This window comes from Manduca sexta, chromosome 6 (genome assembly GCF_014839805.1).
Source record: "Manduca sexta isolate Smith_Timp_Sample1 chromosome 6, JHU_Msex_v1.0, whole genome shotgun sequence".
Lineage (NCBI taxonomy): Eukaryota > Metazoa > Arthropoda > Insecta > Lepidoptera > Sphingidae > Manduca > Manduca sexta.
The window spans coordinates 8,309,824-8,334,832 of record NC_051120.1 but is presented as its reverse complement, the minus strand read 5'-3'; the positions used below and the strand labels follow the sequence as shown (position 1 = coordinate 8,334,832).

Sequence of the window (25,009 nt, the reverse complement as noted above, 5' to 3'; positions counted from 1 at the left end):
CGCTAAATCCAATAACCCAAAAATGACGTGCTATAACTGTGATCAAACTGGACATCCAAGCTATAAATGCGACAAACCTCTATCGAAATGTTCCACATGTGATAAGTTAGGTCATTTGTCTGTACATTGTTTTAGGAATAAACATAATAATAAAGATCGTGAGAAAGATTCGAACCAAAATAAAAATGAGAAGCAGGTAGCTCAATTATGTTCCGCTGCAGACTTAACAGCCAAATATATTATTGATATCCAAGGTTAACGGTCATGATTTAGTTTGTCACTTAGACTTAGGCAGTCAGTGTTCTCTTATAAAACTAACGAAAGCTAAAGAACTCGACCTAGACATACTGGTGCCCGATGATTTACCGGTTCTCAGGGGCATAGGAGCCAACCTGGTTGCCCCGATAGGGATGTTGACTGCTTCTGTTGAAGTTCAGGGTATAGAAAATAATAAATCTGTATGTAGTGGACGATTACGTCATTAACCAACCCTGTTCTCTTTGGGGGCATTCTTTCACGGAGAAACCAGACATCGTTATAACAAAACGCCTACCGCGGTTGTATTTAAAAAATTCCAAGTCTTAAAATGCATCTTGTAGCATGTGGAAATGTTGAGATACCTCCAAATACCTTACGTGCTGTTCGAGTTACTACAAATCCTTGTATAGATGCGCTTATTTATGTAAACGGTTCTATAAGGGGTCCGAATGGGAAAGAATATTATCTACTGCCTGGAGAGTATGATGTTAAAAGTGGATTTAGCGCGTTGTTGATTTGTAACGTGTCTCCTAGTCCAATTGTCCTTAAAGAAGGAACCCTTTTGACGCGAGCTCGATTTAAGGATTTCGAAGGGTCAAAGGGTATTTTGGAGGCGTGCAACGTTACGTTCTGTGAGACCCAAAATAATGATGTTATCAATTGTAATGATAAACTGAGCAAAGAGGAGCGATCGGAATTACAGAAATTAATAGAAAAATATAACAGTTGCTTTTCAAGTGGACTTCATGACCTGGGTTTCACAGACCTAACGGAAATGGTTATTGAACTCGAAGACGCTGAACCGGTTGTCTATCGACCTTATCGCATGTCTTACGCAGATCGTTCTCTAGTAAGGAATATGGTACAAGAAATGCTTGATCACGGTATAGTTAGGGAGTCCACTTCATCATATGCCAGTCCAATTGTTCTGGTACAAAGAAAACCGGCGATAAACGGCTGTGTGTCGATTATCGAGCGTTGAATCGTAAAACCAGAAAGGAACACTATCCGCTCCCTCGTATCGAGGACCAACTAGACCAACTGGCAGGTAATGAGGTTTTTACGTCACTTGATTTGGCCTCTGGTTATTATCAGATACCGATAGCTGAAGGCTCACGACATATAACCGCTTTCGTAACACCGGACGGTCAGTTCGAATACAATCGCATGCCTTTCGGTTTGGTAAATGCGCCTTCGGTCTTCCAACGTACTATGAACAAAATACTGTTAGAGGCCAAAATCAAATACGCAGTTGTGTATATGGACGATATCCTCATTCCTTCTAAAGACGTCGCCGAGGGCTTACGGCGACTGGAAGAAGTTCTAGAACTTCTCAAAGAGGCGGTCTTACGCTAAAATTGAACAAATGTAATTTCTTCCTGGATAAAATCGATTTTCTGGGGTATGAAGTGAGTTCTCGCGGGATTCGACCTGGCCAGCGGAAAACTGAAGCTGTGTCCAAATTTCCCAAACCCCGAAACCAGCACGAGTTAAGACAGTTCCTAGGGCTTTCTGGGTATTTCCGACGGTTCGTCAAGCATTACGCCCTATTAGCGGCACCATTAACCAATCTTTTAAAAAAGGACATAAAATGGGTATGGGGTAATAGTGAGGACTGTGCTTTTAACAAAATAAAAGAGATGTTGACTAATAGACCTATTCTAGCGCTCTATGATCGTTTCGCCGACACACAGCTGCATACAGATGCCAGCAAAGATGGCTTAGCTGGTATTTTATTGCAAGCCAATTCAAATGGTTTTTTCAACCGGTATTATATTTTAGCCGTAAGACAAATACAGACGAAAGAAAGTTTCACTCTTATGACCTTGAAACGCTAGCTGTAGTAGCTTCACTCAACCGATTTCGTGTCTATCTCATCGGCATATCATTTAAAATATTCACGGATTGTAACGCATTGCGTTCGACGTTGATTAAGCGCGACTTAATCCCACGGATTGCCCGATGGTGGGTACAACTTCAAGAGTTTGACTGCACCATCGAGTATCGACCGGGGCCGCGAATGGCACATGTCGACGCACTGAGTCGCAACCCAGTTGAGGGAAACGAGCCGGAACTTCCAGAGCGTCTCGATATGTTATCCATCGAAACAACTGAGCAGGACTGGATCGTTACGGTCCAATCTGCTGATGAGGAGGTGAAAAAGATAAAAGAAATTTTATCAGATCCAGACTCGAAACAGGTCATGGATATACACAAAAATTATAGACTTAAAAATAATCGGGTCTATGGGGTAGTGAGGAAGAGAATTAAATGGCTCGTGCCAAAGGGAGTGCGTTGGCAAATCTTAAAATGAACCATGATGACGTGGGCCATTGTGGTTATGACAAGACTCTTCAACGTATTCGTAAGAATTATTGGTTCGCTAAAATGCGTAAACTTGTAAAAAAATATGTTTCTTCGTGTCTAGAATGTTTACATCACAAAGCACCCGGAGGTAAACGGGAGGGCACACTACATCCTATAGACAAACCTAGCGTGCCTTTCCACACGGTCCACGCAGACCACCTGGGACCGTTTATAAAAAGTAGAAAGGGTAATTGCTATTTACTTGTATTGGTAGATGGCTTTACTAAGTTCGTTAGTATAAGACCAGTTAAAGATACTAAGTCAGCAACTACGATAAAGAATTTCAGGGATTATATTAGTAATTTTGGGGTTCCAACCCGTCTCATTACCGACAAAGGTACCAGTTTTACGAGCGGAGTTTTCAAAGAATTTGTCACTTATTACAACATTAGACACATATTGAACGCTGTATCTACCCCTCGTGCAAACGGCCAAGTGGAAAGGTTCAATAGAACTATTCTTGATGCGCTCTCTACTATGACACACGGTAAAGACGAAAAGTCTTGGGACGAACAAATTCGGATATTCAACTAGGGTTAAATACAACCACTCATAAAATAACGCAAAAGACACCATCAGAGTTACTTTTTGGATTTAATATAAGATGCAGAAGCGAGGGAACCTTAAGCGAGGTTTTAGAGGATACCGTTAATGTAACACCAGCTGATAAATTAGATGACATTAGGGACAATGCTAAAGAGAAAATAGATATACAACAAAGTAAGGACAAAGAAAGATATAATAGATGTAGGAAAACCCCCACACATTACCGCGAAGGAGATTTAGTACGCATCGAACGACAGACTCCGCACGATGGACAGTCACAGAAGTTAGTCGTTAAGTATCAAGGGCCTTATCGTGTACTAAAAGTACTCCCTAACGATAGGTACGTTATAGAAGATACTCCATTATCACGGAAAAATAATCGACGTTATGAAGCTATAGTAGCAGTCGATAAAATGCAGCCGTGGCTAAGTTTCAGTAGGGATTTAGAAAGTAGTTGTGATGAGAACAATTCGGATGATGACAATGACGACGATAATAGCTAAGGGAAAAAAAAAATATAAAAATAGAAAATCTTGCGTAGAAATATGATAGCTCATTATAAATTAAAATGTCATTTCTATGTTTATAATTATGATTAAATAATTTGTAAATGATTGATAAATCCAATTTAATTATTATGTAATAATTACATATTACAGTTATTGTAATTCAGTTCAATTGACCAGGGATACGGGGCGTAAAAGGGAAGAAAAAAATTATTATTATTATTTTTGCACTTTGTACCTTTGATTACTGTGCGTGTGTTTGTATTACTGATAATTGAAAAATATATATATATTTTTTTTTTATTAAATCAGTATATTAATTGAGTACAGTTATTATTATGTAGTAGGTTTATTTAAATTGTGGATTTTAAGCGATGGGACTCGCTACTAACAGGAAGGCCGAGTTGTAAGCCTATTTATTTAATATAATTGTAATGGGTTATATATTATTATTTTGTTTACTTGTATAGCTTATAATTGAATCCTTAAAGTATATTTACTGAATGATGAACCTTGTATTGTTTTAATTTAAATGGCAACATTGTAATTTATGTTTGAATCAAGCTGATTCCTCTAATATTCATAAACATACTTAAATTGTCAATTATAATTGTAATAAATCTTATAATGAATATTGATATTGTAATTGCTTTTGTATAAGTAGTAAAAGTAGCAAAAAGGGAAAATTAAAAACAAATGGTAAGTTTAATTAACTGATTTATTGCTCAAAAAAACAATGAAAATATGTCTACAGTTTTAACAAATAGAATAACTAATATAAAAATAGTTTTAGAATACATTTATAAGCAATGTTTAAAATAAGACGGTAGTTTGACTCGTTGGACAACCGGATGGAGATAGGCTCGACGAGTCGTGGTGTGCGCGAGTGATGAAGCGTTGTAAAAAGTGGTAAAAAAAATATATACACGGCACCGAAAGACTGTTACAAGTAGTTTTATTTCCAGCAACTTATGTTCCCGGGAGTGACCCTAATACTATGTAGCAACTGTTAGCAATTGTTTAAGTACAGAATGCCAACGGATTAGCTCTGAGCGTGTGCTTTTATTTGATTACGCAATGTATGGCTGCTTTAGAGATCAACGAAAAACCTTGCAAATGTAATTACAATGCAATTTGATTTATATAATAGCATTAGATTATGCGAATGAATTTGCCTTGTCGTTTATCTTTTGAATATTTTTTAAAAGTATATAATAACCGACAAACGAATACTTGAATTATAATTTATGAATGGAGATAATGTTAAACAAGTGTACGTAAACTGGAACGTTAATTATTTCGGACAGTCAGACGGTGTCGAGTTTCGCGTGAAATGGAACGCAAACATTACTTAGCTCTTGAATGTTGAATGGTTTACAAATATGAGAACAAGAAATAATCGAGTGTTAAGTAAATAAATATTGAATTGTGTATTGATTTGTTTAAAATGTATACATTAGCAGTCTTACTCATAAACTCGTTTTATGTTTTAATCTGTTGCTTTGGCACCGTTGCATTACCAAAAATTTTACTTATAAACTTGTTTTAGCGTGAAGAGGTGGTTAAACATTTCTTAAATAGCTGTCCAAATTAAACATCAGTGTTTCAAAGCTTAAGAGCAGATTTCTCAAGAAGTAACTAAGCATAGCTTTGCGAATTTTTTATAAGCAAGGCTGTAGTAGTATAACCGGTATTTAATTATATTAAATTTAATCTCTCTTTGGCTTAGTACCTATCAGTTTAAAGTATTTTTTTTGCGGAATCAAATAAACTTTTTATTTATCGTTTAGTAAATCCTTTTCTAGAATTTCGTTTTGCAGACACCTACATTATAGGACTGTTATGTTTTTTGTATATAAATTTTAACTATTAGCATCGTGTTAATTATATGTCAATATAACTGTGGTCTTGTGATTTTAATTTACTACAGCCAAATAAAATATTTGACCACTGGAAACTGATAAATGGGAATTGCATACACAGTATTAGTGTGCAATAAAAAATAGTTAATGCAACTTTTGGTTCAAAGCCAAAGTCTGTAATGGATGAGTTTGGCGGTTCGCCAGCTCCCATTATGTTTGGTGCTTATATCGATATCAAGTCAAGATATTTCCTTCGTTTCAACCGTGGTTGATAAAAGTTCCGCTGGTTACCTCTAGTTTTCTTTGCGAAACATTTTATATGAAATAAATTTTATTAAAATAAATATACAGTTCTTTTTTGTTGTTATTTTTAATTACAAATTTAATAAGTTTATCAAAATGTAATTTAAACCAAATCGAATATCACGTGTACATATATACGCGATTAAAATCTACACTTATGTCTGATGTTTTAAGTTTTATATTTCAAGTACGTCATTACTGTAAGCTCGCATCGCGGCTTGCGTTTGAAACCTTATGATATCATCAACGAATGACGTCTTAGCTTTTCGCACGAAATAAGCTTTAATTTATTTTTATTGCTAATTAATTCGCATAACATGTTTATTATTTGTAATTAAATTCTTTTTTCAAATTACATTATTATAGGGTTGTCAGAAATGATTGAAATGTACTGTCTCGGTGGCATAGTTGTATTACGGTAGGATTGCAATGCTGAGGTCTCGGGTTCGATTCCCGGGCTGGGCAACGTGATATAGGGTTTTGATATGGGGATAGACCGAAAGTGGCTTCACCAGATGCCCCTCTACCTACCCTCTCTCACGCAACTCAACGCTAACTCAAGAACTATCTGTATTATTTATTAAATAAAGTACATTTAAAATATAATTTTAAAATCGCTTTCATTCACATCCAAATACCCGTGTAAGCTGTACAAATTACGCCATTGTCCTTAATGAATACGTATCTTTATCAGGGCTGTGTGTAACAAATCCATTGGCTATGTGAAACGAGGTTCACGCTCCACCAATTAGTATTGTTTTATTTTGGTCACTAGGTGAGAAATCAATGTGTTACGGTATACAAGTGTAGTGAACAAAGTTATTACTGAAATTGTTTACGAAAAATAAAGTATAAATAGTGTATAAAACTATAGAATTAAATATCCGGCTAGTGGATAGTAGACATCTAGTTATTATGAATGTGTGATATTCAACGAGGTTTTAATTGAAGAAGGTTAAACCGCCTGGATGTTCAAATGCTTGCTCAAGGGGCACTACAGTTTTCAATAATACATTTAAATTTGGAACAGTAAATAAATATTTAATTACTAAGTTAAAAAATCTTTTGTATTGGTATAATCTTTCATTGGTAAACCCCACTTAAAAAGGGTATTATTAATACAAACACAAACAAAACACCTGTACCAGGTGGATTACGTTCTACTTATGGTGATTAAGTAGCTTCTTGACATAAATAAACGTTATTTTACTTTACAAAAATGGCAGTTCCGGATTCGAAATTTAAATTTAAAACCACCGTATCAGAAATTTTTGATTAAGTATTTATTTGCGGGAATCCTTTGCCTAATCTAGAACATTCACGGATTTATTACGTATATTCTTACCCGGGAATTAACCCTACTTACATCACCGGAATCGATTCAAATACGCAGCCACTATGCCAAAGTTATAAGCACCTACAATCAACCTCACATCAGATAAACATAACTAATCGATTACAATTTAACTGCGACGGCATTCACGGTAGGTTTTTATAATCTATTTTACATACATTTTCCGATGATGTCAGGGCCTCACACGTGATGGTATCAAGCCCGCATCGTAAAAACGATCGATTCAACTAATCGATTATGATGAGTCACTTAGAACAAGGTCCTTTGTATAAACATAAAACCGATATTACGTAGAGAAAATGATATATGTTTTTATGAATGACGGAAGGAGTAGATAAGTTGCTGGACTGTTTGGTCACCGTTCTGAAACAATAGCATAGATAACCAAACTTTGGATAACAATGTTCTGAGTGGAATTTATACGTAATGTCTGAAAACCAGCGCTGCAACACATTTTTACAACATTTTAAGCTGAGATGGGATCCCTCGCGGACTCACACAACTGTTCAATAGGTGCAGCAGTACACATTGCCTGTTATACCTGTCAGGCTTTTAGTGTCTTATCGTTTTATTTTTATTCATATTTTTTTCTTTTATTTCAAATTATTATTAAGGTACAATTTCTGTTCATACTTATAATTTATGTTTAGTGTGAAATGCAATAAACGCATTTTCTTTCTTTAAGTCTCTAATGTCCAAATTCATAAACTGCCATTTTCAATAAACGATCTAAATTAGACCAATCAGAACGAAGATTTTTTGATATCTCACAAATGAGTTATTTTGATTGGTTCATTCTCGAAATCGGATTGGAGATTGAGATTGGGATCGGTTATTGAAAACCGCTGTCAGGGTAAACTAAAATGGATATACTTACCAATCTGCATTTCACTAACCGTTTCCGCCCCATGTGGGTTCCCAGTTAACTAGTTCTAGTTTTATAGTCTTTCTTAACAAAACAAGTCGAATTGAGATCCTTCTCTTCAAGTGATTCATTCATTGTGAATTTAAATTCAATTATCAGCTTGATACGGAAATAATTACTGTACATAAACTTTACTCGTGTATATTATAGACAAATACAAATTAAATTAGTAATTATAGTCCATGAGGTAATGTAAATGATCAATTAGGCGAATCTATAAACGTTATTCCATAGTTCATTTGCTCATAATAACGATGTTGCCAAAACAGCAGTTAAAAAAATATCTTAAAGCATATGTCATGCTAAACACCAAACACTACTCCGTCTGGACTCCACATTTTACTTATTTTAAAATAAAAAAACTAAACTTTAAGACTCATCATAATTGATACGGCATTAAAAAAAGTCATTACATTATAAACAAATTCTTATCACAAAGGAAGCTGATTAACGTATTCAATATTTATATGAATATAAATGTTGGCAATAGGCTAAAAATCAATATAAATGTTGAGTTATCGAAGTCGCCCACGCAGCGGTGTTCAGGTCTAGACCGGCTTTAAATCTAGACTCGAAATATCCCTACGACTGACACCTACGGAACCTGTCTAACTGCACCCTGTTACCTCTACCCGCTTCATATTTATTGGGGATTTGAAATAGAATTTAGATAGTTCTGGTATGAAAGGATATGATTAAAATATAGGGATGTTAGATACTTATCTAAACTAAAACTAAAAACATGTTACCAACGTCATCGTGATGCAATATACTTATATTGCATCACGATGACGTTGGTAACATGTTTTTAGTAAATGTAGGTATTAATAATGATTTCATATGTTTCATATGTTTATTTTTCGGTTTTTATCGCGTTTCTTTATCGTATAATTTTCTTCCGACGTTTCGAAGATCTTAGTTCTTCGACAGTTTTATTTCAATACAGGTATTAATGTTATGCAAGTCCTACCTATGCTTTTCAAAAATCTATGTAGTTCATTATTCTCTTCTTTATTGTACTTTCAGCGAGTGCTTGTGTTTACAATTTCTGAAATACTAACTACAGCATGCCAACTATCGATAAAAAAAGAAACTGAAATCGCTATGGAAATTTCCCGACTAGTAAAATGTAAACCTTCATTACGTAGATAATAAGCATACAAATTGTGTACCACGCCAAACGATTAATTATTAGCTTACTTGCTTACCATAATACCAATTGTCTGCTTGTTAATACCTCCAAATTGCATGGAGATGTCCATAAAGCAGTCTTCGAGAAAAAAAACACTTCCAGTATAATTACATTGTGAGACCAAAAAAATCGCCAGATTTTCCATAAAATACAATTATTTACACAAGTAATGTACACAATCTTTCTTTCTGGATCGAAATAAAAATTTTACCCCAAACATTTTGTCTCCCCAATTTCCCCCATGCAGTTTAAATTCCCCTAATCTGGCATCACTGTTTATAATTTAGTTGCACGTTCCGACGCGCCCCGACGCTCGCCGAAGACGCCCGAAGCACCATAGACTATGACTCAACTGGCAGGTGCTTCACCTCCATTATATTTAGAGATCCATAAACAAGTATTCCTCATTTTACATATTTTTATATTCTGTAAGTCATTGCTATTTTTATTTGCATTGCGTGTGTTTTTGTTCTAAATTATTAACGTCACATCATTAGGGAATGAGTAGTTTTTAGAATCATGTTGTCGATATGTTTTGAAGTAGTTCGTGCATCAAATTGTTTTTTACCGCGGAAGAACCTAAGTTGCGGTATCCTATAACCTTAACGATAAAGTAAAACTAATATGACCAGCCCATCCGTAGTGCTTGAGGAATAATAGGTCTTTTGCCAATTTTTAGACGACGGATAAAAGTGTTTAGTAGGCCTCCAGGAGTCCCTACAAACAGCAAATCTGTTATATTAAACCGAATCTCTATAAAATTAATATTCCCTAGCTCTTCCTATAACACTGAAATAATTTTGCTGTAGATCTTCCTATAACACTGTTATTTAAAAACAATATCACAATTTAATAATTAAAACCTCGTATCCTATAACAAAGAACCCAACATTCGACCAGGATAAAATCTAGTGTATTTACGTATTCCAAATGCATGTGCATTTAGGTCGCAGGACTCGCTCGGCGGCAAAATGCAAGGTTACTACGAAGGTTGGCGACCTATTTGTATTCGGTTTCGGATGACAACAGGATGATGACTAACATCACTTTTTTCTGACTTTAAAATGGCGGGAAAAAATAAAAGTCATGGTTTTATTGTTTAAAAAATGCTTTAATATCCATATAAAATAGTAAGTAGACTAATTTAAATAAGTTGCCAAAACCTATGAGAGTCCTTGTCACACTTTAAATGATATTTCGAAAACACGATAGTTGCCAAGAAAATTGCGAGACTAAAGTCTCATCTTCACTAGAACTACTGCCATAACGGAGTTGAGAATATAACAAGCTTGCATTTATGCTATTTTAATCCTGAAATCCTTTCAAACAAAAAATATAATTGCAATAAATCAATAGCGCGACCATGCAAGCGAATATTTTTCTTTACATTTTCGGCACGGTGGTTCAAGGAACTCTACAAGTAAAACATTAAAACCAACCGCGTTTGGTTATGAATTTCTAACAAAATACTCCTCTGTTTCAATAGATGGTAATAGTGATCCTCGCAATTCCAGCTTCGCAAAAACTTTCCCGGGATAAAAGTAACCTCCTAGCCAAAATTTCGGCCACGGCGGCCAATCTCAACGAAAATAAGCCAGGTACGCAGGAGATATAGTGCACAAATGTGTGCGCAATACACAGGTGCACTCTCTGTTCATTCACTCTCATATTCCAGTGAGACGACAATCCGACATGACCGAAACATGACAAATAATCCTGAGTAGTCAGTTTGCTTTATAAGTATTTTCAAATCTACCTATATGTTAATATTTATGTGTCTATATTTGTTTAGTCTAAGATTAGTTTACATAGATTTTAAAATAAAAATGGCGGGAGAGATCATAGGGATAAAAGCACCATTGTTTAATTATCAGAAATAAAAAGCAGCCTGCTATCTAGATGACTTATCTATGTTGTTTCGTTCAGAAGTTTCAACGTTTTTTTCTAAACTTAAACAACGTTACCTCCAAATCAAACTTTTGCATATATAATTTATAAATAAAAATAAAGTTTGAAGTGAACGCTACGCCCCAACACGAAGAGTGAAAGATTTTATCACCACACTAAACAACGAGTACCCATTAAGATACTGTAAGTAAATGAAATACTAGTCACCCCTTAGATATTTACAGAATTACAAGCAATTTTCGACCCTGCTTAATTAAATTAAGGTTTAAAATGAGAATGATGGAGCGCATGACCCGAACGTCGATTTCTCGTCTTGTTATCAAAGCTGAACATTATCGCAGACTCAGCGGGAGATAGTGACGGGAATAACGTTTGTAAACGGGAACGCGTTGTTTGCTTGTGATTATACAGCCAATTGTTTTGGAATCGATTTTCTTTTGAATAAGTGTTGATTTTGTAGCTATTTTATCCTCAATATGACGTAATCTTAAAGGTAGAGGAATTTCTTATGTTCTAAATATCTATTTTGCTTGACACGGTAAGTATATTCTTAAATAGGTACAATATAATGTTTAGCGTAAAAAGTTAACAGTCATTGTCGGTTGGTGCATCGTTTTTACTTGAATTTCTGGTGTAAGCACAACATACTATGAAAGTTATTTATTTTTAAAGTATGGAGGTTATCTAAATCGTAATCGATATTTTAATCGATATTTTTTTACCATAGACTTTAATTATAGAACTGCATCACGATAACCTGGAAGCTATAATTATTGCCCGTCGTTTCTTTACTCCAGTTTATTGATGTCATAGAATTTTATAGCGTTATTCCATAAAATACATTCACTAGCAAGGAAGGAAGAGGATAATAAATTAATTCGAATCTGGCAGAGAAATTGTGATTTCACTGACTTGAGTTTATCAGCGAGATACCGTAGTGTCACATGGTCAATTAATAAATTATTCATTTTTAATGTATTCTAGGAAGCAGAGATAATAAAAAAATCTGGGAGTGTACTTAATTGTATTTCAATAGATAATTTTGACAGTATTGCTCTCATTACAAACAATTAAGAAGCGAAATTCAAGCAGATCATTTAAATTGTAAATAATAGCCACATTAATTCAGTAGAATAGACCGTAACCAAAATAAAAATAGGTGTTGTCCAACATCGATCACCCAACAAAAACTCTAACAACCATAAACTGTCGCAACAAATAGACAAAGTTAATCCGTCAAATCGATATTATTATTAAAAAAGTGAATCAGGGCGATAGGTCGTTCGTGACAATAATTGGTCAATTCGATTTCCACCCATTGTGAAAACTATTGATAAAGCATTTCATTCGAATGATGAAACACGATTTAATTTTGTAATTTCGCACAATCTGACTTTGAATTTAAATGTGGAATAAAAATAAATTATTAGCTAATTTGAATAAAGAATCAATCTATTAGATTTGATGTTTTTTTTTTTGTGTAAGTTAGGGTTGTGGCTATATTTAACTACAACACAACTTATTTATAATCTTGTTTAAATAAGTATGGTAACGATTTTTTTTTTTTCGCTTATATTGCTCACGGCGCGGCGCCGCTCGCGTGAAAAAGATTTTCCGGGATAAAAATTAACCTATACTAATCAAGAGTTATGAAGCTTCCTATTAGGGAAAAAGTGATTTAGTAGTTACTGGTATAGATTAAAGTGCAGTTCGTAATTTGCTTATAATATAATCTCACTCATATAATAACTTATTTAATTCTTTATTGGACTTAAACATCAGAAATTAATAAAATAAACTAAATTGACAAGCCAACCGGACACAAGATATTAATTTCATGTTTGCTTTACGGCATTAATAATAATTCATACTATTTTATCGTACACAATGGAACAGAATGTTGTTTTCAAAATATACTCATACTTAAACATTCAAGAGAAAAACGCCGATACTAAGTGGAAACAATGAGATTCCCGAATGAGATTGCGTATTGTCTTCACTGTGTGCACGGACCGACAATTGAAACACTTTCCCTATAGATTAACAGGCCATAGAGGAGACGTAGACTGTAGATTGTATAATCGAACGTTCGATATTTAATTTTGACAAATTTAACGCGTTTATTTTTTAAATTATATCATTCCAAATTCAAACTTCTGTGTAATTATGTTTAATTTACTAAACATTTCTTGACTTTAATATTCCAAGATTAGTCAACTCAAAAATATTCCAGACTAACGAATTCACGTGCAATTCTATTTAAAATACTTATAGATGCTGTATCATATAAAACCAACAATGCCGGCATAACATTTTTACTGAAAATCATCATCAAACTCTGTGCCTATTCAGAAAATACATGAAAACCACTGATGCATTAAATAATAGTAATTACACTTGGTTACCTATACTGATGTTAGATGTCATCATGACAATAGCTGAGATAAGATGGTATCAATTTGGGAATTAGGGATACCTACACGGCCGTGAACGTCGCGTGTTGCGTGGATATCACAAATGGTTTTGTCTTGCGTGCTCATAAGTACCGCTATGCTGTTTATTCTATAACTGCGTAGACATCATGATTATAATAAAGTAGGTATTACGAAGTGATTCATTTATGAATGTCTTCACGATAATGTGTAAATATTTTTTGTTGTATACCTAAAATATATTTTCAAAGAACGTACCTTCGTTTTAGTTAAATTTTCGTTGGTTTCACGTAAAATTTATTGCAGTAGTCACTTTAGTAGATAAAAATCGGTGTTTTGAAAAATACCACCTTAAAACCCAATGTATAAATCCTATAAAATCACTGTAAAATGACATTACGCCACGACTGACAAGATTTCGCATTGTCCGCCATGCTTGTCATTCGGATAACTTTCCCTATCGTATGGTACAGTTGTCGCCGACCGTTCATCCGTACTGACCACTACACTTTCACTCACCACTGCAAGATTACACTCGTAACCAACTCGCCTTTGTTTCATACAATGAGAATACTTTAGCATATTTTTTTATGTATCGGACCCCACAGTCTACACCGGGAGAAATTGCGAATGGAATATTAGAATCCTTCGGCTTCGCGTCTGCGGGGCCTGAAGGAAAGGGAATTGAGAGAAGGAAAAGAATAGGATGAGCCCTCATAGTGCTCAATGTGTAGACAACCAAGAGGTGTAACACCGAATGCACGCCCATGCACGGGGGGACATTTGCCGCGGCCCTAGACACACAGTTAAGTGTGCCTCTTGGTTGCCAAATTGACGTTGAGGTCTATAAGGGCTCGCGAACATCTTCTTTCCTTCTCTCCTCCGCCCGTCCTAATATAGTTCCATAGGATATAGGATCGCCTGTACACCGTTCGCAGGGTATCTTTGGTGATAACCATGATGGCTTGCAAAAAAAAAAAACAAAAGAATATATGTATACACTGAACTGTGTGCCTAGAGCCGCGGCAATGTCATGTGCATGGGCGTGTTTTCGGTGTGGAGACTGAGCTAATTTAGCATGTTGATTGGAGACAAATGGATCCTTGGATATCTTTCGGATTAATTTAGTTTGGCAGGTATTTCATTATTTGTGATCTAATAATCCAAAAATAAAATGATTGGCAAAAAGATTTTATAATTTTCTAAATATATAAAAACAATATCATATTATAAAGAATAAGAGAGGAGAGGGGATAGTAGGGAAAAAAAATATAGTTATTATTTATGTTTGTTAAAAATGTTGTGCACATCTGTCACAAATGTAGACACCAATTAGAACTTAGAAGTTATTGTAAAGCTAACTTATATGTTTGAATTCGTATTGTTCGTGTGCATAAAGAAGGGACTATTGCTATTGATTACCTTAGTGGCGTAGTTGTAATTGTACACGGTACAAGAACGACTACCGCGCTAACGTCCTGGGTTCAAAAAAAACATATTTATGACTGTGTTTTTATATTAAAAATTACCCATAACCCCCGTGCCGCGGAAAGCGCGTAAAGCTGTTAGTCCTGCGCCTGATCTCACTCCGGTCATAAGGGATTGCCATCTCACCGGAGTATGAGAGTGAAGGAACAGAGAGTGCACCTGTGTATTGTATAGCGTACTTGGCTGATGTCCATTGAGATTGACCGCCAAATTCGGCTACGAAGGAATCAAGTATTACAATAAAATACTCCCACCTTATACCTTATTTTGACAAATGATAATATTACTATTTTTTTGTTTGTTGTTATTACTATGAACATCTCACCTCGCCCTGCAGTATGACTCATAATTCGACAAGGGTGCGGAATCGTGACCCAAGTTAATATCGCTTCCCCCATTAATCGATCATCCAAAATTAGGTCATTCGTCGTAATACAATTTTTATCACACAATGATTTTCCGGACTCGAAATACTAAGCTTGTACTAAGTTATAGCTGTGTATGTCGCTTATTTTCAAGCTTAGGCTGACTAAGTTCAAGTCAAGTAACCTCTCAACAAATGCTGCGTCAACTGAAACGTGGTTAAGAAGACGTAGACTATCCATTGTTCGTCTACTTTAGTAAAGGAGGAAACTACTACGTTCCTTTTTTAAAACGTTAAGGTCCCTTTTTCGTTTAGGAATGATGTTTGAATGTTTTAATTTTGTTCGAATTAAATACAGAAATTAAATTAAATTAAAATTAAATTATGGAGAGCAATAATGTTTACATTCCTATGATAGTCTAAAGTGGCCTTCTTAGACCCCATAGACTAGAACGCTTTCTCAACACCAAACGTGTTCATTAATAATTTCTACATCAAAATAAACTACGGTTGCATTACGCATTCAGATATTTATTGGCAATATTTATAAACGTGTAGAAATATAAAAATCCTTTCTCTATGTGATGAAACTATTCTAAAATCGTTATCCGGGTCAACAAGGCGATCGCATACGCTTACAATTTCACACGCCATAAAAGTTTTCTATTATAAACTGTATTGCAGTGCAGACTGGCCGAGATTAGCTCGGGATATACAGTACTGTGTTGTCTATTTATATAGCGAAACTCTAAGCAAGTAGGTTATGAAGTTACGTGAACTTATTTTTTTAAACAACCGGACTCCTTTAAAAAGGTTAGAACCTAACCTAACCTTTAGGTAACCGGTACATTTGAGTCATAATAATCTTTATGAAAATGTACGAATTTTGCAGAAATATTGATTTTGATGTAACAAAATGATAAATTCAAACGGATGGTACCACATAAAACAGAATTTATTATTAATAAAAGCGAACTGTGAATACAGTTAGGGGAACGTGATGGTGCTTTGTGTTAACAGACGCAACGATGACTTCGCTATCTATTCCCAAAATACAAACATTTAATACTATATTCTGTACTCTTAACGAAGACGAATCTTCGTGTAACATAAGTGAAAAAATGTGCTCCGCGATCTTCGCATTAAAGTTTAAATTCATTTGGAAGTACCTTCATTTAGTTACTTTGCAAGGCGTACAATCAACAGTATATTTCGTAGGTATCACTTAATCTTAGCGCAGTGATCAGTCTATGTTCTGATGTCCTCCAATGGGACAAAATGTAACAAGATGATAGTATATCAGACGTTTTGACACATGCTATCAAACGTTAGAACTGAATTCGATAAGGCAGTGGCGCATAAAACGTGAAAATTCTTGTTTCGACGAAGTGATTGAAGTTTCCTTCCACACATTTATTAAATGCGGAATGATAAAAAAAAAATCTCTCTGTTTTTGGCAACTAAAAAAAATCGTATTGCTGTTTTATGCATCAAAAAATTATTCTTCTTTGTAAAATGATCTTGCTTTATTTCTAAACTTTAATGCGTAAGGCATTTATTATAAAATGTTATTTTATTCTGTAAAGCGATATAAGGCTAACTGTACTTCATACGTTTCCATCTCGGATCAAACCAGTTTTAGATGTTAGAAAAGTCGACTGGACTATGCGAGTTGCTATATGTTTGGAATTAACAAGACCTGTAGTTTGTATCGCGCTCCCGTGCTAGCCACGTCCTTTTTATACTGGTCAATCTACACTGTGCCACTTACTTGCTAATAACACGGGTAACGTCTGTTCTAGTAATAAATTTAATGTTGTATCTATTATATTTATTTTCACTGTTTCTAGATTTTTCGACATTCTTAAATATGTTAGGATAGGTAATGTTTACCTTACCATTGTCATTAACTTATGATCGTTAATCATTTTTATGACGTCTTAAGCACGTCGTTAAAGTCCCACTTGTTTGTTTTGGTTACAAATAAACAAAGTAATTTAGAGTAATTGATTCCTTGAAACAATTCCTAATCATGTCCCTTTCTTTTACAGATCTTATCAAGTGGAATCATGCCATCATCGTTATCAGTACGAGAGAGATCTTCGACTTGTGACGTTGTTTAAAACCGTTCATATCGGATATTAATCCAGCGGTAAAATAAAAGTCAGTGCGTCGCGCCGACGAACATCGATAGCATTCGATCAGGAGCTCGCTCGCATCCTTGAGCCTCCTAGCATTTCGAATAAAAAGTTCGAAATTTAAATTCGAATTTCGAACGTAACATTCGGAATTTTGATTCGAACTTCGAACTTAATATTCGGAATACCCAACTTAGCACTCGCATATAAATTCGAATTACGAATAAACCGCGTTCGTACGTGGTAGAGTGTATAAAGTTGCGTGTGCAGTGGACATTAAAGAAATAAATAAAATGGCGAGTACGGGCAGTGAAATTTGGCTGCAATGGTTCGCGTGCTGCTACCAGCCGGCGGCGCAGGCGCAACGCACGCGCCGGAGAATAGACAGGAGCATGATCAGCGCGCCGACCAACTTCCAACACACCGGACACATAGGTAAGCGACGGTATATTTTAACTTTATGTTAGACTAGCTTTTGCTCGCACCTCCGCCCGCATCAAAAAGATTTTCTTTCGTTAAATACTTTCCCGGTATAAAAAGTATCTATATCCTTCCCAGGGGTTCCAAATGACTCCTAAAAAAATTAATCAATTCAATTCAGTTACTTTCGCATCACAGTATGGCTTTATAAATTTCCTAACCGCAGCTATATTTTGTATTTTCTGACTACTGAACCCCATGGCTATTGGTACAGGATCATAGTTATTTAATAACAAGTCAAATACAAAACCAGACGCTTTATACTTTATAGAAGCATTGCAGTGTCTTTGCACGCCATTGCAAGGTTTATAGCAGTGGTAAATAAAATGCCATTATAGTTCCTCAAACTGTGACTGAATGCGAGATCGAGTGTAGATATTTTAACTTGTAATAGTCCTCGAAATGTCTAATGAGAGTCAATATTATGTAAGTAGTAAACTATATATTCTACCTACCTCTGCATCACATTTTTTTTTGTGTATGTATGTGTACTGTGTACATTTCAAACTCAAATCAACATTGACATTAAGGCCTATATTACATTTAAAGCTGGTTTTCTAGCAAAGCCAAACAAATGGTCACAATTTCCATAATCAAGCACTTGGAAATAATCCATAAACGTAATCTGACATAATTGCCAAATATTGATCGTACATATAATATTTGCCAGGAATCGCTCATATCAGATAAAGCTATAGATACGTCACGAGCGATAGTATCTCTGAGTGGCACTTCACTCAGACGAGCGGTAATCCTGTAATCCTTAATACGCGTTTCTCTGAACCTAACCTTCCAGAAAGGCCGACGACCTTATCCGTTATGCTAATCACGTATTATTGCGTATCTATTAATAAGTAGACCGCACTTGGGTGGCAATTAGCTTCGGTAGTTAGGATTTTGTCTTATTTAGGTGTAGAAGGACTAGCCTGAGAGGTTTTTTCTTAGAGGATGTAAGTACGTATTTGGTGAAGTCATTTACACGAAGTACAATTAGATATTCTCTTAGGTACATGTTTTTATGTGAACTAGCCAGAGAAGTAGGTTTTTATTACAAAAGACTTTAAGTTCTTTCGTGCTTCAAGTCTTTTGTACGAAATCAGTAGTAAGAATATCGTCTTACGTATTTCGATGATGGAATAGCTAGCGAAGAATTTTTAGAAGGTATGTATCGCTGGTAAACCAGAGGACCTAATATAACAAATTAGATCTTAGGTTTTAAAACAAACTCGGAAATACGACTGTTTTTTATTTTTAATAATTTCCTGTAAAAACGCTTTAACATCAAGATGTTTAATTTTGTATTTAGTTGGCATTGTGAATGGCTTCCATGGTTTCTCTAACTTTGTAGTATATGTAAAAAAAACGGCTTGACATCATTACAATTAATTCTTAGGCTTATCCAACAATTGGTTATTCGTTCACAGCTACCTACAAAATTAAATTCACAACCGACTCTATTTAAATAAGTGCTGATTATTTAAACGATATTACAATCCAAATAGCGTAGGACGTGAAGAGTATGTTATATAAACATTATATAAAGCGCATCGTTTCGTATGCTGCAGGACGCGCGCGCCATTTTTGGCAGCGATAGAGCAGACGTTACGCTGTCTATGGCTCACTGCGAGGGTTGCCAGGTGCATTTTAAACGTCGGTTTGTTCCACTTTTAATGCTCGAGATTGTATCGCTTGCACTTGCGTGGGTTTTTTAAATAAAAAAAACAGTTTATCTTGTCTACGTGATTAAAATAAATATGGCGGCGAGTAAGACAAAGAGAAAATGGCTTTTAGAGCCTATAGTCGTATTCATTATTTTTTAACAAATCGATGGGCTGTGGCATTAATGTGATATTGTTTTAATTATACATACTTTACACAGATATACTATATCATATTCACTCTCTTTGTCAAGATATTTAATGTATCTAAATAAACTCAGTTAATACTAAATGCAAGCAACGTAACTGGTCCCTACGAACAGCTGGCATAGGCTAAGTGATTGTTTATGAACAGAATCATTAGTTAGAATGACCTGCGTGCCTTCTAGTTAACATCACTTACGCTGACGTCTAGTTTGGGAACAATTTTCATCTCTACCTGTCATTGTGAAAAAACGGCCTTTATTGACATTTGAAAAAATACAATCAATAAGTAGGCATTAAAATCTGGTATGGTAATAGTTTTATAAGTTTGACCTTATTAATTCGGAATTTATTCAACAGAAGAACTTGTTTTGTTACGAAATGAGGTCTCAAATATTTTAGACACGAAATATTGAAATAAAATTAATGGGCCACTCAACAGGTATTGTTTTATAAAGAGCGAGTGATTCATCAGTTGTCGTTTGAGAGTAGTCACTTAGATAACTCGCCATCTATAGAATTACCTACCGATTTAATTTCGCGATTCGGATTTGATGTTTTGTGATAAATAAATACCGATTACGTGTTGCGTGACTTCAAATAATTGCTATAACTCAAACAAATTAAGTCAGTAGTCAGGGGCCCTATTCCGTCTTTAAGGGCGAATCCGCCTTTTTGTATTGACGGGCGTTCTAAGAAAAGGACAGCTTTGATATTTCTATAGATAAATAGAGATTTTTTGGTTCTTTTACCTATACCTATAATTATCAAAGCCGTTCTTCGATTAGAACGCCCGGTATTTTTTAAACACGGGTATGCCCCCATAGATGTTATAGAGGTCTTGACTTTATATTTACCAATATGTTAATTTATGGTTTTCAAGGTAATTTTATTCTATTCTCTGAGATGGACTTAATGTAGAAATTTTGCAATTTTCACTAATTTATTGGATATGTAAACCAATTCTAACTATGAAAAGATGATCTATAAAAAAACACACAAAACGCGCATCCGTAAGTCTAAACCTAACCTCAAAATATAAACAGCCAAACAAAACCCCGATTCCCAAGAACATAGCCGCACTGACGTATCATTCTATATTGGTCGTGTTATAGTCATGCATAAAAGGCATGTAAACACTCGGTATAGCCGAGACGGACAAAGAGAACACATGGGCAATGAAGCGTCATGCGTGTTACGAGCGAAGACTTACGGAATGTCGCCTCGTATATTTAGAACATCCGACATGCTAACTGTAGGGTTGTCAATCATCCGGCGAAATATTCGCTGATTTTATATAAAATCTCAGAACTTGTAGAAAGAACTTATAGATTTAATATAGAGTCCATAAAGAGTGTGAACGTTCGTTAAAAAAATTACGAAATGTAGGTTACACAGAACCGAAGTCATGTCAGATTCTATATAGACCAGGCCAATCATACCTTTTCGATCGCTCATTTCAAAATGTTAAATGATACGTTTTTACTAAAACACGATGGTCAAATAATTTCAAAACTGTTCAACGGATTGATGGGTATGCACACTCCTTTATTGATAAATGCATCAAAGCAATATCAGAAATGCTCATATTTACACAAAATTCGTATAAATAAAGTCCGTCCGATCTATTCTCAACCCGGAACTAGCACGGAAGAGCATAACCCATTGATCATATATGGCGGCAACCCTAGCAGGCTCGTCAGTCCGATTGGAGCGCGTTTAAACTTGGCTAGTTATTCCGCGGCGCGGCGCTACGTCCGCAGCCGTAGTGACTCATCTTCGGAGAGTTAGCACTTCCTAAGCCGAGCAGTTGCTTACAGACAGACTCGCTAGTTGACTTGATATTACTTATTTTTTAGTACGAGTAATGACTTGTGTCGCTCATGGCAGAACGCGGTGTTTCTTAAGCTTATTAAAAATATATTTTATTATCACATTTAGATGACATTTTGTACTATGTTTTAATTATGAAATGATGTCACCTCGTGACCTAAGCACAGTGAGGTTAGAATATATTTCCCTATAAATAGGGTAAACGAAGCCATCTTGATAGAAACTGTTTCATGTCAACAAAAATTATCCTTTTTTTGTTTGTACCTACATTAGTAAATAATTAAACAAGGAATTAGAAGGAAGGGACCTGCAGGATCACAGTAAACTGGAATACCTTTTTTTACACATTTAGTGTATTACTCATAATTTAATACGAGAAACCTGATTATTTAATTCACCTTACTTATAACAATTTTACACTAGCTTATCTACGGCATCAATCTGATCAGACCATTTTGCTTCCGCGTTTCGTTTTATAAACATTCAAATTAGGGATGTCCGGAATTAAAAACTTTTTGACTTTTTTTTCTGACTTCCTTCATTCAGTTCTTCATTTTTAACGAATACCATTATCGATTTTAGCTTATCCAAAAATGTTGTAGCCAATGGCGTGACTATAAATCTATAGGTAGTCTGTTAATTTAGCAAGGAGTTAAAATCCTTTGTAATATGTGCATATTGACGTTCGTTCTTAATGATAAGGAAATAAATAAGGAAGTTCAAATTGTAACAGGAGAGCAGCTTGCAAACCACAACGTACGCAAACCGCTCAACTTGTTGAAAATAGAGAATACATGTAATAACAATGGTTATAAAAGAAAGAAAGCGATGCAATATGAGATACAGTATTCTATCTCGCTTAGAAACATGTGTGACGAGCCATATTGTATTATTTATTTACCTCATACACTATGTATTAGCTGTTAGCGGAAATAATTCCATTTATGTCTATTTACCAGTGTTGCACATTCAAGGATAAAATTATGTACTGACAATATTCATTACGCCTTTATTCTGAAAGGGTAGGCGGTGCAACTAGGTCACGCACTTTTCGCCAAATGCATTCCGTCTCATGATTTGATAGGGATAAACCTATCGCCATATCGGGGACGAATTATAGTCTCCGAAGTGATAATGAGCAGAAAACCCAAAGTGCCCGAACTGGATTTCGAATTCAGGACCTCAGAGCGGTGTACCGCGGACGCAATACAACTTTGCCAGGCTGCCGTGCTAACAATATATCATGAGTAACGGCTAACAAAAACTGAGAATCAGATTTGATGGCGTCTTCAAGGGATTTTTGGCTGGTAGCGAAAGTTGATAATGATTATAATTATTAGGTTCAATCTTGGTGAAACATAAACAGTTTTGTGTATGAGTATTTTAGATCTGTTTTGTGGAATCAGGGAATGTTAATTCATTGTTATTTATTACTACTTGACACCTTATTGTTTGTCAAATTCATAGCCTAATAATATACCATCGAAATTCGTTCAGCGTTTAAATGGCAGGTTCAAAAAACAAACACGAGGGAGAACGTATTAAAGGTATATTAGATCATAGTCAATTTAAATGAAAGGTTACTGATAACCTATAGACAGAGTCGTGACAAATCTGCACGTGAATGCATTTGCGGATATACATTCACCTTGAACGGTCAGTGCTTTAGGACGCACACGAACGACTTTTAGACGCATAACTATATAGAATATGTACTAACTAAACATAACTATAAATAGCTAACGAATCAATACTTTTTACATAAATAACATCTATATACTATTATATAAAGCTGAAGAGTTTGTTTGTTTGTTTGTTTGTTTGAACGCGCTAATCTCAGGAACTACCGGTTCAAATTGAAAAATTATTTTTGTGTTGGATAGCCCTTTGTTCCTGGAGTGCTATAGGCTATATATCATCACGTTGTGACCAATAGGAGCGGAGCAGTAATGAAACATGTTGCAAAAACGGGGGAAATTTATTAGTTTTGAGAGCTCCCGTTGCGTGCGCTGCGTAAACGGTTAAAGTTATGCAACAATGATGTATGACGGGATTGTTCTCTTAAAAAGTTTTACAAAAATATAAAACAAAGTCCCCTGCTGCATCTGTCTGCCTGAACGTGTTAAACTCAAAACTTCCCAACGTATTAGGATGAAATTTGGTATGGAGACAGTTTGAGACCCTGGGAAGAACATAGGCTCTCGAGAAAATATATAGTGTGACTTTTATAACGGAAAACTTTAGCCCGAAAAACTTTATCACGCGGGCGGAGCCGCGGGCAAAAGCTAGTATATGTATAAAGTTACTGTATACCCGTAGAAAACTCTTATTAAGAACATTTTCGGAATAAAAGCCACCTATAAAATAGGCGTGGTCCAAATCATTGTCAACGGTTTTTGCGCTTATTTAACACACAGCCAAACATTAAACATTAAAATAATAAGATTGGAAACATAATGGATTTAACATACATAATATGTAGGTAGCATTCACACTTCCCCACGTCTTCATGGATAAGTAGATATGTTACCAAAAATGGGTAAAATGCCGTCCATAAAAGTATAAGCCCTTTTCATGCAGACATAAAATCGAGTTTGACACCTTATATATTTTATTATTCGAAATTAAACTTCCGAATACTCGAAACACCTATAATTTAAACTCATTGTTAATGTTAACGATGTTGGCCTTAACTTTTAGCCTGTCCAAGGTTGTTGATACCGCGAGGTAAGTATAAACTTAGTTGATTGGACAGAATTACCATAAAAGATACTCTTTCGACCAAGGCCATGGACACAAAGTCGTTCGACAACTTTTATCGCATTTCGGAAGGCCATCGGTGACCTTCAAAGTAAGAGGCTGATGAGTCAATATTTTGTTTATGCCAATTTTAACAAGGAAATTGAAGCGTCTAAAATTATATCAGAAGAATGGTTATTAAGTTTTATTATGTATATTATGAAACTTTATAAATCAATGATATTCAGGGAAGGCATCAAATTATTAGAATTTGATGCCTTCCCTTCCTTATTAGAACGTTAACAAACAGTTCTTTCTATTCCAATAATACTATTGTTAGGTTAGGTTAATGGACTGATATTATGAAACTTTATAAATCAATGCAATTCAGGGAAAGCATCAAATTATAGAAAGTTAACAAACAGTTCTTTCTTTTCCAATAATGCCACTGT

General features: G+C 35.1%; 1 protein-coding gene across 1 annotated transcript in view; it reads left to right on the top strand.

Moving 5' to 3' along the window:
• Positions 1 to 25,009, top strand: part of LOC115455129 (CDC42 small effector protein homolog) — a 45,945-nt gene that overhangs the window by 15,731 nt on the left and 5,205 nt on the right. Inside the window, exon 2 of the mRNA XM_037446080.1 lies at positions 17,557 to 18,078. Within this exon, the coding sequence (XP_037301977.1) occupies positions 17,937 to 18,078 (142 nt within the window). The 5' untranslated portion in view covers positions 17,557 to 17,936. The remainder of the gene's footprint in view (positions 1 to 17,556; positions 18,079 to 25,009) is intronic.